The 15196-nt window shown below is 42.6% G+C and overlaps 1 protein-coding gene across 4 annotated transcripts in view; it reads right to left on the reverse strand.

Moving 5' to 3' along the window:
* Positions 1–5617: 5617 nt before the first annotated feature.
* The window catches only part of TMPRSS2 (transmembrane serine protease 2), a 75703-nt gene continuing 66124 nt past the window's right edge, over positions 5618–15196 (reverse strand). For all 4 annotated transcript variants that reach the window (XM_056560911.1, XM_056560914.1, XM_056560913.1 and 1 more), the window contains exons 10-14: positions 14136–14302; positions 12386–12484; positions 11722–11864; positions 8828–8981; positions 5618–6716 (exon numbers count right to left, since the gene is read on the reverse strand). In XM_056560911.1, the coding sequence (XP_056416886.1) occupies positions 6673–6716; positions 8828–8981; positions 11722–11864; positions 12386–12484; positions 14136–14302 (607 nt within the window). In that variant the 3' untranslated portion in view covers positions 5618–6672. The remainder of the gene's footprint in view (positions 6717–8827; positions 8982–11721; positions 11865–12385; positions 12485–14135; positions 14303–15196) is intronic.

The following is a 15196-nucleotide window of genomic DNA, read 5'->3' on the forward strand; positions in this document are numbered from 1 at the left end:
TACAACTCCCAGCATGCCCATACTTAATATAGGATATTAGAGGACATTACAGGAGGAGATACTACAGGAGAGAACTACAACTCCCAGCATGTCCAGACTGGTATTATGGGATATTAGAGAATATTAAATTAAAGGGGTATTCCAGGGGAAAAAAAACACATATATATATATCTACTGGCTCCAGAAAGTTAAACAGATTTGTAAATTACTGGGAAAAAAAGGAAAGAGTATGTGCAGCGCACAATTATATAACCTACCGAGGACAAACGGGTAATGCACCTATACCTATGGTGCCAATGTTAGAATAAACAAAAAGGACCAAAAATACCCAGCCCTCAAGGAAGGTGTAGTGGATAAAATAAATTAAACTATAATTAAACTGCACGGTCAATGGCGTATGCGCAAAAAAATTCCAAAGTCCAAAATAACGTATTTTTGGTCACTTTTTATATCATGAAAAAAAATGAATAAAAAGCGATCAAAAAGTCAGATCATTACAAAAATGGAACCGCTAAAAACTTCAGATCACGGCGCAAAAAATGAGCCCTCATACCGCCCCATACGCGGAAAAATAAAGTTATAGGGGTCAGAAAATGACAATTTTAAACGTATAAATTTTCCTGCATGTAGTTATGATTTTTTCCAGAAGTAGGTGAAGATCCCCTGCAAAGTAATCAGAAGGAGAAAGAAGTAATCGAGCTGTGGTGTCCCAGTACCAAAGATTGTCCTGTGGCTTCAGACTTCCTCAGGCAGACCTAATTATTGTTCCTATTATGTCTTAGCAGTTTGCTGGAAGATAATATATTTTTTTATAGTTATCATGTTATGTTATTTCTATGTATGTTATTTCTATGTGTTATTGTGCCTTTAAGAGAGGAGCAGTGAGGATCCATGTGACCCTGCCTGCCAATGGGAACCCCTAAATTCTTGGCCGTATAGTGTAGTGGGGGAGGAGTTACCTCAGTTCCTGTGAGAGCTCATGCTTGGTGTGTGGAGAAGCTCTAAGGAAAGACCCAGAACAAATGTATCTTATCCGATCATTCTGCAAGGATCACCCGCACGGTGGAAGTTCATGCCCTAGCGGACAAAGCTACAAGACCTTGACAGAACCCTAGCTACCAGGATCAATCAACAATCCTTTCTCAAGTCAGTTTGGTGAACCACGTGTGGGGTGTTAGGGGCATTTGGTGTTGCCCAGGGGTAGAAGGTATTAACAACTTCGTGTTCGTGATGCCAGGGTGTGGTTTTCCTATATAACCACCCGAAGTTAGTACCGCTAGTCGTAGGTTAGGCAGGGGCAACTAAAGAGTCCAAGGCCAGGTTAAGGTAACGGTAGCTTTTACTGAGGTTAGACAGATGGTACAGTCAATACAGCTCAGCCAGGATCCCAGAGAGGTGACCAGTGACACAGCTAGGACTTGCAGTAGGTAGATTGGCTATAATGCAGGCCATGGTGACTAGTAGAGATGAGCGAACTCACAGTAAATGCGATTCGTCACAAACTTCTCGGCTCGGCAGTTGATGCCTTATCCTGCGTAAATTAGTTCAGCTTTCCGGTGCTCCGGTGGGCTGGAAAAGGTGGATACAGTCCTAGGAAAGAGTCTCCTAGGACTGTATCCACCTTTTCCAGCCCACCGGAGCACCGGAAAGCTGAACTAATTTATGCAGGAAAAGCCATCAACTGCCGAGCCGAGAAGTTCGTGACGAATCGAATTTACTGTAAGTTCGCTCATCTCTAGTTCAGACGACTAAAAAAGGAGTCCCTGGGAATTCTTTTGAATAACAGACAACTATGACAGACTGCAGACTTCAAAATAAATAAAGACATCTATTTTAACAGGACCTTTTTTTTAAATTTTTTTTAATTTTTTTTTTATTACACATAAAAATTAATTCATCATTTACTATAAATATACACAATTTTTATTCCTAAGAAATGCAGATATAAAAAGGTTAAATTTGGCAGAAGTATAATACATATTATTACAGTCAACCCTATGTAGACCCTGTACACATCAATACTTCAGATTCCCACACACATTGGCCTATGTGTCCTCTGTCTAGGGCAGTGTTTCCCAACCAGGGTGCCTCCAGCTGTTGCAAAACTACAACTCCCAGCATGCCCGGACAGCCTTCGGCTGTCCGGGCATGCTGGGAGTTGTAGTTTTGCAACAGCTGAAGGCACCCTGGTTGGGAAACACTGGTCTAGGGTGTACACACTTTTGCAATCAGTTTTACAGCTCCTAATACCTCCTACTGTTTTGTGTATACAGCTCCTATGCAGACCTGTCTGTCTCCATGGTTACAGACTACAAATAAGCCATGTAGTCTGATCCTGCAGTCATCTTTTAGTCCATTATATCTTTCCCTTGGATGCAAAGTAGTACATACCCTGCGCAAGAAAACCGGTTGACAAACACAAAGTCCCTTTCAGTATCGATCGATAGAGAATAACATTTTAAAGGGGTACTCTTAAAAAAAAAATTTTTTTTTTTTTTTTACTTTTTAACTTTATTTTTTTTTTTTTTTTTAAATCAACTGGTGCCAGAAATTTAAACAGATTTGTAAATTACTTCTATTAAAAAATCTTAATCCTTCCAGTACTTATTAGCTGCTTAATACTACAGAGGGAATTATTTTCTTGTTTGGAACACAGAGCTCTCTGCTGACCTCACGAGCACAGTGCTCTCTGCTGACATCTCTGTCCATTTTAGGAACTGTCCAGAGCAGCATATGATGTTTTCTATGGGGATTCTCTCCTACTCTGGACAGTTCTTAAAATGGACAGAGGTGTCAGCAGAGAGCACTGGGCTCGTGATGTCAGCAGAGAGCTCCGTATTCCAAAAAAGAAAATAATTCCCTCTGTAGTATACCACAGCTAATGAGTACTGGAAGGATTAAGATTTTTTTTTTTATAGAAGTAATTTGCAAATCTGTTTAACTTTCTGGCACCAGATGATAAAATATAAAAAATAAAGTTTTCCCACCGGAGTACCCCTTTAAAACAAAATGGAGTCCAGAAAAGAGAACTTTTCCCCAACTTTCATTGGCAAGGGGCCACGCTGTCCTCTCAATATTTGGTTATTGGAGGCCAAAAATATTTTTTACTCCCTGAATGGCCAAGACTTAAGTTTGCATAGATCTTGACTGCTTTAGACTTGTCTTCCACTAGGTGGAGATGTACAGCATTAAAGTTACAATCAATCAATGTTGTGTTGAAGTTTATATTTCTCTGTGACAGCACACCATATGGTCAGACAGGGTATTGCAAGTTTTTTTTTTCAAGGATAACTGGTAGTATTTCCCTGTAACAGCACACCATATGGTCAGACAGGGAATTGCAAGTTTTTTTTTTTTTTTTTTCAAGGATAACTGGTAGTATTTCCCTGTGAGAGCACACCATATGGTCAGACAGGGTATTGCAAGTTTTTTTTTTCAAGGATAACTGGTAGTATTTCCCTGTGAGAGCACACCATATGGTCAGACAGGGTATTGCAAGTTTTTTTTTTCAAGGATAACTGGTAGTATTTCCCTGTGAGAGCACACCATATGGTCAGACAGGGTATTGCAAGTTTTTTTTTTTCCAAGGATAACTGGTAGTATTTCCCTGTAACAGCACACCATATGGTCAGACAGGGAATTGCAAGTTTTTTTTTTTTTTTCAAGGATAACTGGTAGTATTTCCCTGTAACAGCACACCATATGGTCAGACAGGGTATTGCAATTTTTTTTAAGGATAACTGGTAGTATTTCCCTGTAACAGCACACCATATGGTCAGACAGGGAATTGCAAGTTTTTTTTTTTTTTCAAGGATAACTGGTAGTATTTCACTGTAATAGCACACCATATGGTCAGACAGGGTATTGCAATTTTTTTTTATTTTTTTTTAAAGGCAGTCTGGTAGTATTGCACATTCTAATTAAAAAAATACATTAAATAAAAAAAATCAGAGCTGATTTAAATTATGTGGCTATTGATCAGTTTCACTCAGGAGCAACAGTGAGTATTATGTCAGCGTATAGATTTTCATGAAGAAGGGGCCACGTAAACAATCATTTCTATGGCAACACAAATGTCTGCATTTTTTCATCAGAAACCGTGCCTTCTCTGTCCATTGACTGTATATGGAATTACAGGTATTCATCTGAAGCCCATTGGCAGGTGTGGTGCTGTTTCTAGGGGGGGGGGGAATAAATGTTACAACACCTCCTTTAGGGTGCGTTCACACGCTATTTGTTCTTGCGGGTTTTCCGCTGCGTATTTGAAAGGGTGTGGGCTCTTCTCGGCTGTCCGCAGCAGATTTTCCACAGAGGAATTTACGCTGCGGAAAATCCTCCGCAAGCCCCATTGAAGTCAGTAGGGACTGTGGCGGATTTTCTGCAGCGTAAATTCTGCCGCGGAAAATCTGCTACGGACAGCCGAGAAGAGCCCGCCCACTTTCAAATACGCAGCGGAAAACCCGCAAGAACAAATAGCGTGTGAACACACCCTCAGGGTACGTTCACACGGGCAGATTACCTGCAGAATTTCCGCAGCGTATTTGCTGCGGAAAATCTGCAGCAGATAATCTACTACCATTGAATTGGGTCTGAAGGCCTGATGACCCATTGAAGTCAATGGTAGCAAAATCCGCTGCGGATTTTCCGTAGCAAATACGCTGCGGAAATTCTGCAGGTAATCCACATCCACACGCTATTACTAGCAGCGGGTTTTACGCTGTGGGAAATCTGCTGCGAGTTACACTACCATTGATTTGAATGGGTCCACAGACCGTCCGCAATAGTGTCAGGTTTGCGGATGGTCCGCGGACACATTTAAAATCAATGGTAGCGGGAAACTCGCGTGTGAACGCACCCTTATACAGTGCAAACTGTACACTTAAAAGGGAACTCCTCACTATGGGACAGCCGTTATAAAACAGTATTATAACATTAAAACTATGACACCTCCCTAAAATACCCCCAAAACAGGAGCAGGAAATAAAGTGTTTGATGGAGTCACATGATTATTTGGTAGCTCTAAGAAGAGAACATGTGATCCCATGTGTGAAAGGGAGTATAAAAATATGTCTACTGTAAACTGCGCCAGTCATGTCCTCAGGTTGTGTGTGGTATTGCATCACAGTCCAATTCACTTTAAAGGGGTGCTCCGGTGGAAAAAAAATTTTTTTGTTTGTTTTTTTAAATCTTTAAATTTTTTTACTTAAATCAACTGTTGCCAGAAAGTTAAACAGATTTGTAAATTACTTCTATTAAAAAAATCTTAATCCTTCCAGTACTTATCAGCTGCTGTATATTCCAGAGGAAGTTCTTTTCTTTTTGAATTTCCTTTTTGCCTGACCACAGTGCTCCCTGCTGACACCTCTGTCCATGTCAGGAACAAATCCTCATAGCAAACCTATCCTGCTCTGGACAGTTCCTGACATGGACAGAGGTATCAGCAGAGAGCACTGTTGTCAGACAAAAAAAAAAAAAAAGAACTACACAACTTCCTCTGGAGTATTTAGCAGATGATAAGTACTGGAAGGATTAAGATTTTTATTATATAGAAGTCATTTACAAATCTGTTTAACTTTCTGGCACCAGTTGATTTAAAAACATTTTTTTTTTCCAACTGGAATACCCCCTTTAAGAACTCATTGCTTCTAGGGGGATAATATCTAGGTGATCCAGCACCATATGGCGGCACAGAGGATAGGCGGCACCTAAGTACTGGAATATTCTGATTGAGCCCTTGTGCTGTATAGGCATGAAATGAACCGACCCGTCTCCCATCTGTCCGGCAGTCAGGTACTACAGACTATGAAATGATTTCCGAGCACAAGGTTAAACAAGTAAGAAAAGGAAATAATAAAGATATTGTATACAAAAAATAATAATAAAAAAAAAATTAAATAAAATGCGCCAACTATAGATACAGTTTTAGTTACAGCGTATGTAGACTTTTGCAACCACGATTCCTATTGATCCGAATGTTATGCATTGGCGCATACAGCTACTATGCGTTTACGTGGTTTTACGTAAGAGCAGCATTTCCTAACCAGGGTGCCTCCAGCTGTTGCAAAACTACAACTCCCAGCATGCCCGGACAGCCGTTGGCTGTCCGGGCATGCTAGGAGTTGTAGTTTTGCAACAGCTGGAGGTCTACAGTTTGGAGACCACTGCCATAGAGAAATGTAGGGGGTGTGGCATCATTGTTTTCCCCCCCCCCCCTCACTTTAGCAGGATTTGGCTTTCACGAATCTAACGAAATAATTACGCATCACCCGATATTATATAAAAACAGTGCATCGGCCATTTGACACATTCATATTCAAAAGCAACAACAACAACAGCAACAACAGCAACAACAACAGCAACAACAACAGCAACAGCAACAACAGCAACAGCAACAACGACAACAGCAACAACAACAACAGCAACAACAGCAACAACAACAGCAACTCACAAATGGCACGTGAAGTTAAACCATCCAGGGTTACAGAACTGTACAGCTATATACAACCAGAGAAAAGAAAAATATGTACAATGAGCACTAGATGGCGCTGATGCATTTTCACAGGCGGTCAGTCCCTTGTCCGGCTGTGCAGCGAAGCCTCCTATACCCATAGGAGCGGGAAAACGGTTCTGATGGCCGGCACATTGCAGCGAATGGTATAAATATAGATACAGTCATGAAGTCCTTGTCGTAGGGCGCTGATCCATCATGTGTACGTCTGCACAGGAAAGATACGGAATAGTTTTAGGAGAGTTTCTATGGAGCCGTCTTACACACATAAACCCCCCCCCCCCCCCCCCCCCCCCCCCCCCCCCCCGACATCACAACAGAATTCCCAAATTGGTGAACAAAACACGAAATGTATGTTATTTTGTTTTTTTCTTTTATAATTAAAATGTATTTTTATTTATTTATTTTTAGTTTTTTGTGCGTGTGTGTGTGTGTGTGTGTGTGATAGACCGTGCTTTTGAGACAAGCAAAAAGATCAGTGTACATTTTTGTTGGGTTCTTGTTTTTTTTTTTTTTTTTTTTTTATTTTATTTATTTTTTTGTGTGTGATAGACTGTGTATTGGAGCCAAGAAAAAAGAACAGTCTACATTTTTGTTTATTTTTATTTATTTTTAGTTTTTGTGCGTGTGTGTGAGACTGTGCTTTTGAGCCAAGCAAAAAAAAAGTCTACATTTTAGTTAATTTTTTATTTTATTTTTTTATTTAGTTAATTTTTATTTTTTTTATTTTTTATTTTTTTTTAAGTTTTTGTGTGCGATAGACTTTGCATTGGAGCCATTACATTTTTGTTGGGTTCTTGTTTATTTGATCTTTTTTTTAATTCATTTTTTTTTTTATATATTTTATTTTGTGTGTGATAGACTGTGCTTTTGATCCAAGCAAAAAGAACAGTCTACATTTTTGTTAGGCTCTTGTTTATTTTTTTTTTGTTTTGTTTAATATTCTTTAATTTTTTTAGTTTGTGTGTGTAATAGACTGTGCTTTTGAGCCAAGCAAAAAGAACATTGTACATTTTCGTTGGGTTCTTGTTTTTTTATCTATTTAAATTTTTATTTAGTTATTTTGTGTGTAATAGACTGTGCTTTGGAGCCTAGCAAAAAGAACAGTATACATTCGGGGAAGTTTTAACTTTTGCGCATATATATGACTTTTTTTTCTTGGATGAAATGTGTGTGTAATTGGTGATCTACTGAGACAGCCTGCCTTAGCCGGCTCTATCAGAAGATTGGACCCACACGGCGGCAGGTGAAAGGATCTCCAATGGGCATTAAAACCGATCGGACTCCTGCATACATGTTGTGGGGTGCCGATGGCTTGTGGGGTCTGTCATTGCGGCTAGAGATGAGCGAACTTACAGTAAATTCAATTCGTCACGAACTTCTCGGCTCGGCAGTTGATGTCTTATACTGCATAAATTAGTTCAGCTTTCAGGTGCTCCCGTGGGCTGGAAAAGGTGGATACAGTCCTAGGAGACTCTTTCCTAGGTCTGTATACACCTTTTCCAGCCCACCGGAGCACCGGAAAGCTGATCTAATTTATGCAGGAAAAGTCAGCAACCGCCGAGCCGAGAAGTTCGTGACGAATCGAAATTACTGTAAGTTCGCTCATCTCTAATTGCTGCTTTTAAGTGCTGTGATTCGCCAATGATCATGGCAGTTAAGAGGTTAATGATGGATAAGGCCAGGATCGCCATTTACTGCCGTTGACTGTGACTGTACAGCTGCAGTCTATTAGCAAGCACAGCTCCTGCTCCTGCCTTCATAGTCGGAATGACGTTCAGGACATAAGTGTAAGTCCTGGTGTGTTAAAGGGGCACTCCGGTGGAATTTTTTTTTTTTTTTTTTTTTTTTTATCAACTGGTGCCAGAAAGTTAAAACACATTTGTAAATTACTTCTATTAAAGAATCGTAATCCTTCCGGTACTTATTAAGCTGCTGGATACTACAGAGGAAATTATTTTCTTTTTGGAACACAGAGCTCTCTGCTGACATCATGATCACAGTGCTCTCTGCTGACATCTCTGTCCATAGCAGCATATGTTTTCTATGGGGATTTTTTCCTACTCTATACAGTGCTTAAAATGGGCAGAGATGTCAGCAGAGAGCACTGTGCTCATGATGTCAGCAGAGAGCTCTGTGTTCCAAAAAGAAAATAATTTCCTCTGTAGTATTCAGCAGCTAATAAGTACTCGAAGGATTAAGATTTTTTAATAAAAGTAATTTACAAATCGGTTTAACTTAACTACGTTTTCCAGGGGAGTACCCCTTTAACCATTTCAACGCTGCATTGAAATGGACACTGGATGAATCCTACTCCACCTGCATCTGCTGGTAGATCCACTCCAAGAACACTGTAACGTTCCCATAGACTCCAGGCTTGTTTCGTTGGGCACAACCAGTCCCCCCAGCTCGTGTCCCCGACAATCCACCACAAGTTGTTGGTCTTGGTGACTAGCGGGCCCCCACTGTCACCCTGAGGAGACACAAATAAAATGATGAATCCAATGACAATGCTCGGCAACAAGGGGGTGGATAACTTTTATAGGGCCTCTTAGCAATACTCAGAAAGGGGCCTACTCCCACTTCTTGCCGCAGATTCCGAAATTCTGTGCCAAATATTTTTGGAATAATCTGAAAAATCACTACACAGAGTTAAAGGGGTTATCCAGGAAAAAAATATTATATTACTATCTATCTATCTATCTATCTACGGTATATCTATCTATATATCTATCTATCTCTCTCTCTATCTCTCTCTATCTATATCTATCTATATCTATCTATATCTCCATCCATCCATCTATCTCAACTGGCTCCAGAAAGTTAAACAGATTTGTAAACAACTTCTATTAAAAAAAATCTTAATCCTTTCAGTATTTATAAGCTGCTGAAGTTGAGTTGTTCTTTTCTGTCTAAGTGCTCTCTGATGACACCTGTCTCGGGAACTGTCCAGAGTAGAAGCAAATCCCCATAGCAAATCTCTTCTACTCTGCAGTTCCTGAGACAAGCATGTCAGCAGAGAGTACTGTTGCCAGACAGAAGAGAACAACTCAACTTCAGCAGCTGATAATTATTGGAAGGATTAAGATTTTTGAATATAAGTAATATACAAATCTGTTTAACTTTCTGGAGCCAGTTGATATAAAAAATAAGTTTTTTCCTGGATAACCCCTTTAACTTGATATACATACTGCAAGTTGGTCTGAGGGGATAATGTGTCTCCAAGTGTCATAGGCCATGGAAAGCCCCCTTGGGAAACAAAGTATGCAAATAAGCTTGTTCTCTAGCGCCAGCTGTTGTAAGTAGATTCAGTTTCCCAACCAGTGTGCCTCCAGCTGTTGCAAAACCACAACTCCCAACATGGCCGGACAGCCTTCGGCTGTCCGGGCATGTTGGGAATTGTAGTTTTGCAACAGCTGGAGGCACGCTGGTTGTGGAACACTGCCTTTTTTTCTCCTTAGGGTGCGTTCACACTGAAGAATAGGAGAGGAACGCGCAAATACCATGCGGAAACTATTTCAAGCGGAATTTTTTTTTACCATTGACTTCAATGGACTTCTGCTCGCGTATTCTGCAAGAATAATGAACATGTTTTTTCTTCTAGCGGAATGGAATTTTTCAAGCAGAATTTCCGCAGTGTGAACAGTGCAGAGTAAAATACATTGAAGTCAATGGCAAAGCAGATGTTAATTATTTCTAAGCGAAAAATTCAAGAGGAATTACTCAGTGTGAACACACCCTTGTTTTCCATGTAAACAAAGCGGTAAAAGAGTTTTTTTATTTTAATGTTTATCTGTCCCTTTAATTCTTATTAATCTATAAAACTTAAAGGGGTACTCCGGGAAACTAAATGTATCCCCCTATGCATAGAATAGAGTATAAGGACCTGATCGCGGGAAGTCCTGTCTTAGATGGTGATTGGCTGAGTGGGCCTTGACTTGCCCACAACCAGGAAGGTGGGGGCTGGAGTGCGCTAAGGGCGGGTAAGTAGGATGGGTCCTTTACAGGAGATCGTGAGGGGGCCATCAGTCAGACATCAGATCAGACACCTATCCCCAGGATAGGGGATAAGTTCAGTTCCCTGGTGTATCCCTTTAAATGGTCACTCTCATTAAAACAAATTTTTTGCTATTGCACTCTTTATGGTAAATAAAAAAATCTTTCTAATGACTTTGTTTAAAAAAAAAAAAAATGAAGTTTTCTAGGTTTTATTTGGGTTTAAAAAAGCTGCCACTAGGTGTCTCCCTACTTGTCCAGAGCACATTTTCCCCATCTCTTGCACAGACTTTGGACTCCTGCTGGCCGGGCAGAAGTCCAAATTCAGGAAATGCAGTCTGGAGTGCTGAGGGGGGTGTGTGCAGCCTTATCCAATCATAGCTCATCTCACACTGAACTGCTCTGGGCTGTGTGTAGCAGAGTGAGGGAGGAAGTTCTCCCCTGTATGGCTTCAGATGATGTCACATCTGATGGGGAACGCCCCTTCCCAGTCTGTGAATCTGACTGAGCAGAAAATACAGAGCGATATCAAGGTAGAAAACTAATAAATAATAAAAATAAAGGCAGGGGGTGGTTTATTATGATGGGGGCAGTGACCTGGGAGGATTATAACATTTAACAAGATTATGAGAGGTACTCTTTGTATGCAAGAGGCAGAGGACCAATCAAAGGGAATCTAATTGCCTGATCAGACTACACTGTGCTTCTTTGTGGTCTGTATCCATGGAAACATATAGGTCTGCATAAGAGCTGCAGACCCAAAACGAGAAATAATTTTTTTAATTTCAAAGTTGCGCATAAGAGTTTTTTTTTTTTTTTTTTACCACTTAAAGGGGTACTCTGAAACAAACTGTTCCGAACACTGGAGCCGGGAGCTTGTGACATCATAGCCCCACCCCCTCATGACATCACGCCACACCCCCTCAATGCAAGTCTATGGGAGGGGGCGTGACAGCCATCACGCCCCCTCCCATAGACTTGCATTGAGGGGGCGTGGTGTGATGTCATGAGGGGGTGGGGTTATGATGTCACGAGCTCCCGGCTCCAGCATTCGGAACAGCTTGTTCCAAACGCTGAGCAGCGGAGTACCCCTTTAAGACGCACTGAAGTAATAAAAACAATAGGTTGCAAACGTCTACACCACCCTATTTATGTATCAGGGATGCTATAGGAAGAGGTTTACGTAGTTTGTGCCCGGACATCAATAAAGCCCTTACCTGACAAGTATCGACTCCTCCGGAGAGGTAACCTGCGCATATCATGGTAGAAGTGATGACTCCATTGTAAACAGAAGGACTATTGCAGGTTGTAGAGCTGATCAGAGGGATATTGGCTGCCATCAGTACACTAGAGGTTGTCCCTGTGGGGTCAAATACACATGTGAATTGCAGTTTGTTTTTAGGATATATTATCAATAGTTATCAAAATATCACACAACAAAAAAGGAAAAAAACAACAAAAAAAAAGTCAAAAAATGTGAAACAGATTTGTAAATTACTTCTATAAAAAAATCTTAATCCTTCCAGTACTTATCAGCTGCTGTATACTACAGAGGAAGTTGTAGAGTTCTTTCCAGTCTGACCACAGTGCTCTCTGCCGACACCTCTGTCCGTGTCAGGAACTGTCCAGCGCAGGAGCAAATCCCTAAAGAAAACCTCTCCTGCTCCAGACAGTTTCTGACATGGACAGAGGTGGCAGCAGAGAGCACTGGAAAGAACTACACAATTTCCTCTGAAGCATACAGCAGCTGATAAGTACCGGAAGGCTTGAATACTTTTAAATAGAATTTACTAATTTCTTGCTGGCACCGGTTATTTGAACACAACTTTTTTTCTTCTTCTCTAGAGTACCCCTTTATTTAAGATCCCTTAGGTCTCTTACCTCCTTGCTTTGTGTACCCCCATCCTGAGATCCAACTGGATTGTGTATCTGTCCATGGCATTCCAGCATTGGGTAAACATACAGGCTTTATGTTACTTCCTGCAAGGAAAAAGGGGGGATTTGTATATTTAACCCATTAAATGGGTACTTTTAGATTCAAAAACGTATAAAAAGTTGTACATTTCGGCAACACATTAACCTCTATAATATACTTTATAAAAAATAAAAAAGAATGATCGCCTTTTTATAAAAAATCATGACATATAAAAAAAAAAGACCACTAGGGGTCACCATACCATCCAGAACATGATCCTGTCCAGCTGCAGCATCATCTTTGTCCCAGATGAAGCACAGGCTGGAACAAAGTCCAGCAAGTAAGGGTGGGACTAACACTCCTCTGTGCTCACTCCTGTCCTATCAGACCGCAGCATGAAAACTAAAGAGGAGGGGCTTACAGAGCATCCTGCAGTGGTTGGAGGAAGAGACCCGGCACAGCAGACTCAGGGAGGAAGTGAATGCATGGTGAGTGAGGGTGGGCTCAGTGTTTGTCTTGGAGATGGCCCTTAGACATCTTATCCCCTAGGATAGGGGATAACATGTTTGATCGCAGGGGTCCCACTGCTAGGGCCCCCTGCGATCTCCCGCAGCTCCCGACATTCTAAACAAACGTGGGTGCAGGCCGCAGCGGTTGTGACATCACGACCACACCCCTCGTAACGTCAAGCCACGCCCCCCATCATTCAGGTCTTTGGGAGGGGGTGTGTTGACTGACGCAGCATCACAAAGGGTGTGAGCATGATGTCACGATCACGGCCGCCCGCTCCAGAGGAAGTTGTGTAGTTCTTTATTATTATAATATATACCGTATTTTTCGCCCTATAGGACGCACCGGCGTATAAGACGCACCCAATTTATAGGTGCAAAATCTAAAAAAAATAAAGATTTTGAACCCAATAGTGGTCTTCAACCTGCGGACCTCCAGATGTTGCAAAACTACAACTCCCAGCATGCCCGGACAGCCGTTTGCTGTCCGGGCATGCTGGGAGTTGTAGTTTTGCAACATCTGGAGGTCCGCAGATTGAAGACCACTGCATAGGAGGTAATACTCACGTGTCCCCGTCGCTCCGGAACGTCTCTGCTGCCGGCCGGGTATCCTCGCTCTCCGTCGCCGCCATCACGTCGTTACGCACGCCGACGCACGTACGCGACGACGTGATGACGAGGAAGGAGAGCGCCGGCCATACAGGGGATCTCTGAACGGAGAAGACACCGAGGAGGCAGGTAAGGTCCCTCCCGGTGTCCTGTAAGCACTAACCCGGCTATTCAGTCGGGCTGTTCAGGACCGCCGCGGTGAAATCGCGGCGGTCCCGAACAGCCCGACTGAACAGCCGGGTTATTGTCACTTTCCCTTCAGACACGGCGGTCAGCTTTGATTGCCGCATCTGAAGGGTTAATACAGGACATCACCGCGATCGGTGATGTCCTGTATTAGCCGCGGGTCCTGGCCGTTGATGGCCGCAGGGACCGCCGCGATAGGGGTGTATTCGCCGTATAAGACGCACCGACTTTTCCCCCCCAGTTTTGGGGAAGAAAAAGTGCGTCTTATACGGCGAAAAATACGGTATATATTATATATATATATATATATATATATATATATATATATATATATATATATATATATATATATATATATATATATATTAAAATATTATTTATTAAGTGCCCCCCTTTTCCTCGAACCCCTTACCAGTAAATGACAAACTGGTCTTTAGCTTCATGAGGGCGATGTCATGGTCCTTGGTTTCGCTGTTATAATTTGGGTGTGAAATGATTCTTTCCACAAGAAGCGCCTGACCGCCTGATCTTTGGATGGATCCGGCGTAGGCCGTCCACAGCGAGGGGTAAACGTAATTCCTAGAAAGCAAAAAATGGCGCCATCATTCTTGATAGAACGGAAGAGCTTAAAGTCATCAGCGCAGACAACATTGAGCAGAGTTCCCAATAATTTCTCCCTTAGGGTCTATTCACACGCACGGTATTCTGCGCAGATTTGATGCGCAGGATTTTCTGCTGCAAATTTCAATGTAAACTGAACACAGCTTGAAATCCTGCACATCAAATCTGCGCAGAATACTGTACGTGTGAATAGACCCTTAGGGTTCACATTCTGCAGATTAAAAATTTATTTTTTTGCAGTTGATCTTAAAGGGGTACTCCAGCCCTAAGACATCTTATCCCCTATCCAAAGGATAGGGGATAAGATGTCTGATCGCGGGGGTCCTGCCGCTGGGGACCCCCGCAAGAAAGAAAAAGAGCGCGCAAGAGAGGCAGAGCGCGCAAGAGAGGCAGAGCGCGCAAGGGAGGCAGAGCGCGCAAGGGAGGCAGAGCGCGCAAGGGAGGCAGAGCGCGCAAGGGAGGCAGAGCGCGCAAGGGAGGCAGAGCGCGCAAGAGAGGCAGAGCGCGCAAGAGAGGCAGATAGGGGATAAGATGTCTGATCGCGGGGGTCCTGCCGCTGGGGACCCCCGCAAGAAAGAGGCAGAGCGCCGCCAGCGAGACAGGCAGAGCGCCCGCCAGCGAGACAGGCAGAGCGCCAGACAGCGAGACAGGCAGAGCGCCAGACAGCGAGACAGGCAGAGCGCCAGACAGCGAGACAGGCAGAGCGCCAGACAGCGAGACAGGCAGAGCGCCAGACAGCGAGACAGGCAGAGCGCCAGACAGCGAGACAGGCAGAGCGCCAGACAGCGAGACAGGCAGAGCGCCAGACAGCGAGACAGGCAGAGCGCCAGACAGCGAGACAGGCAGAGCGCC

Source organism: Hyla sarda, chromosome 2 (assembly GCF_029499605.1).
Source record: "Hyla sarda isolate aHylSar1 chromosome 2, aHylSar1.hap1, whole genome shotgun sequence".
Lineage (NCBI taxonomy): Eukaryota > Metazoa > Chordata > Amphibia > Anura > Hylidae > Hyla > Hyla sarda.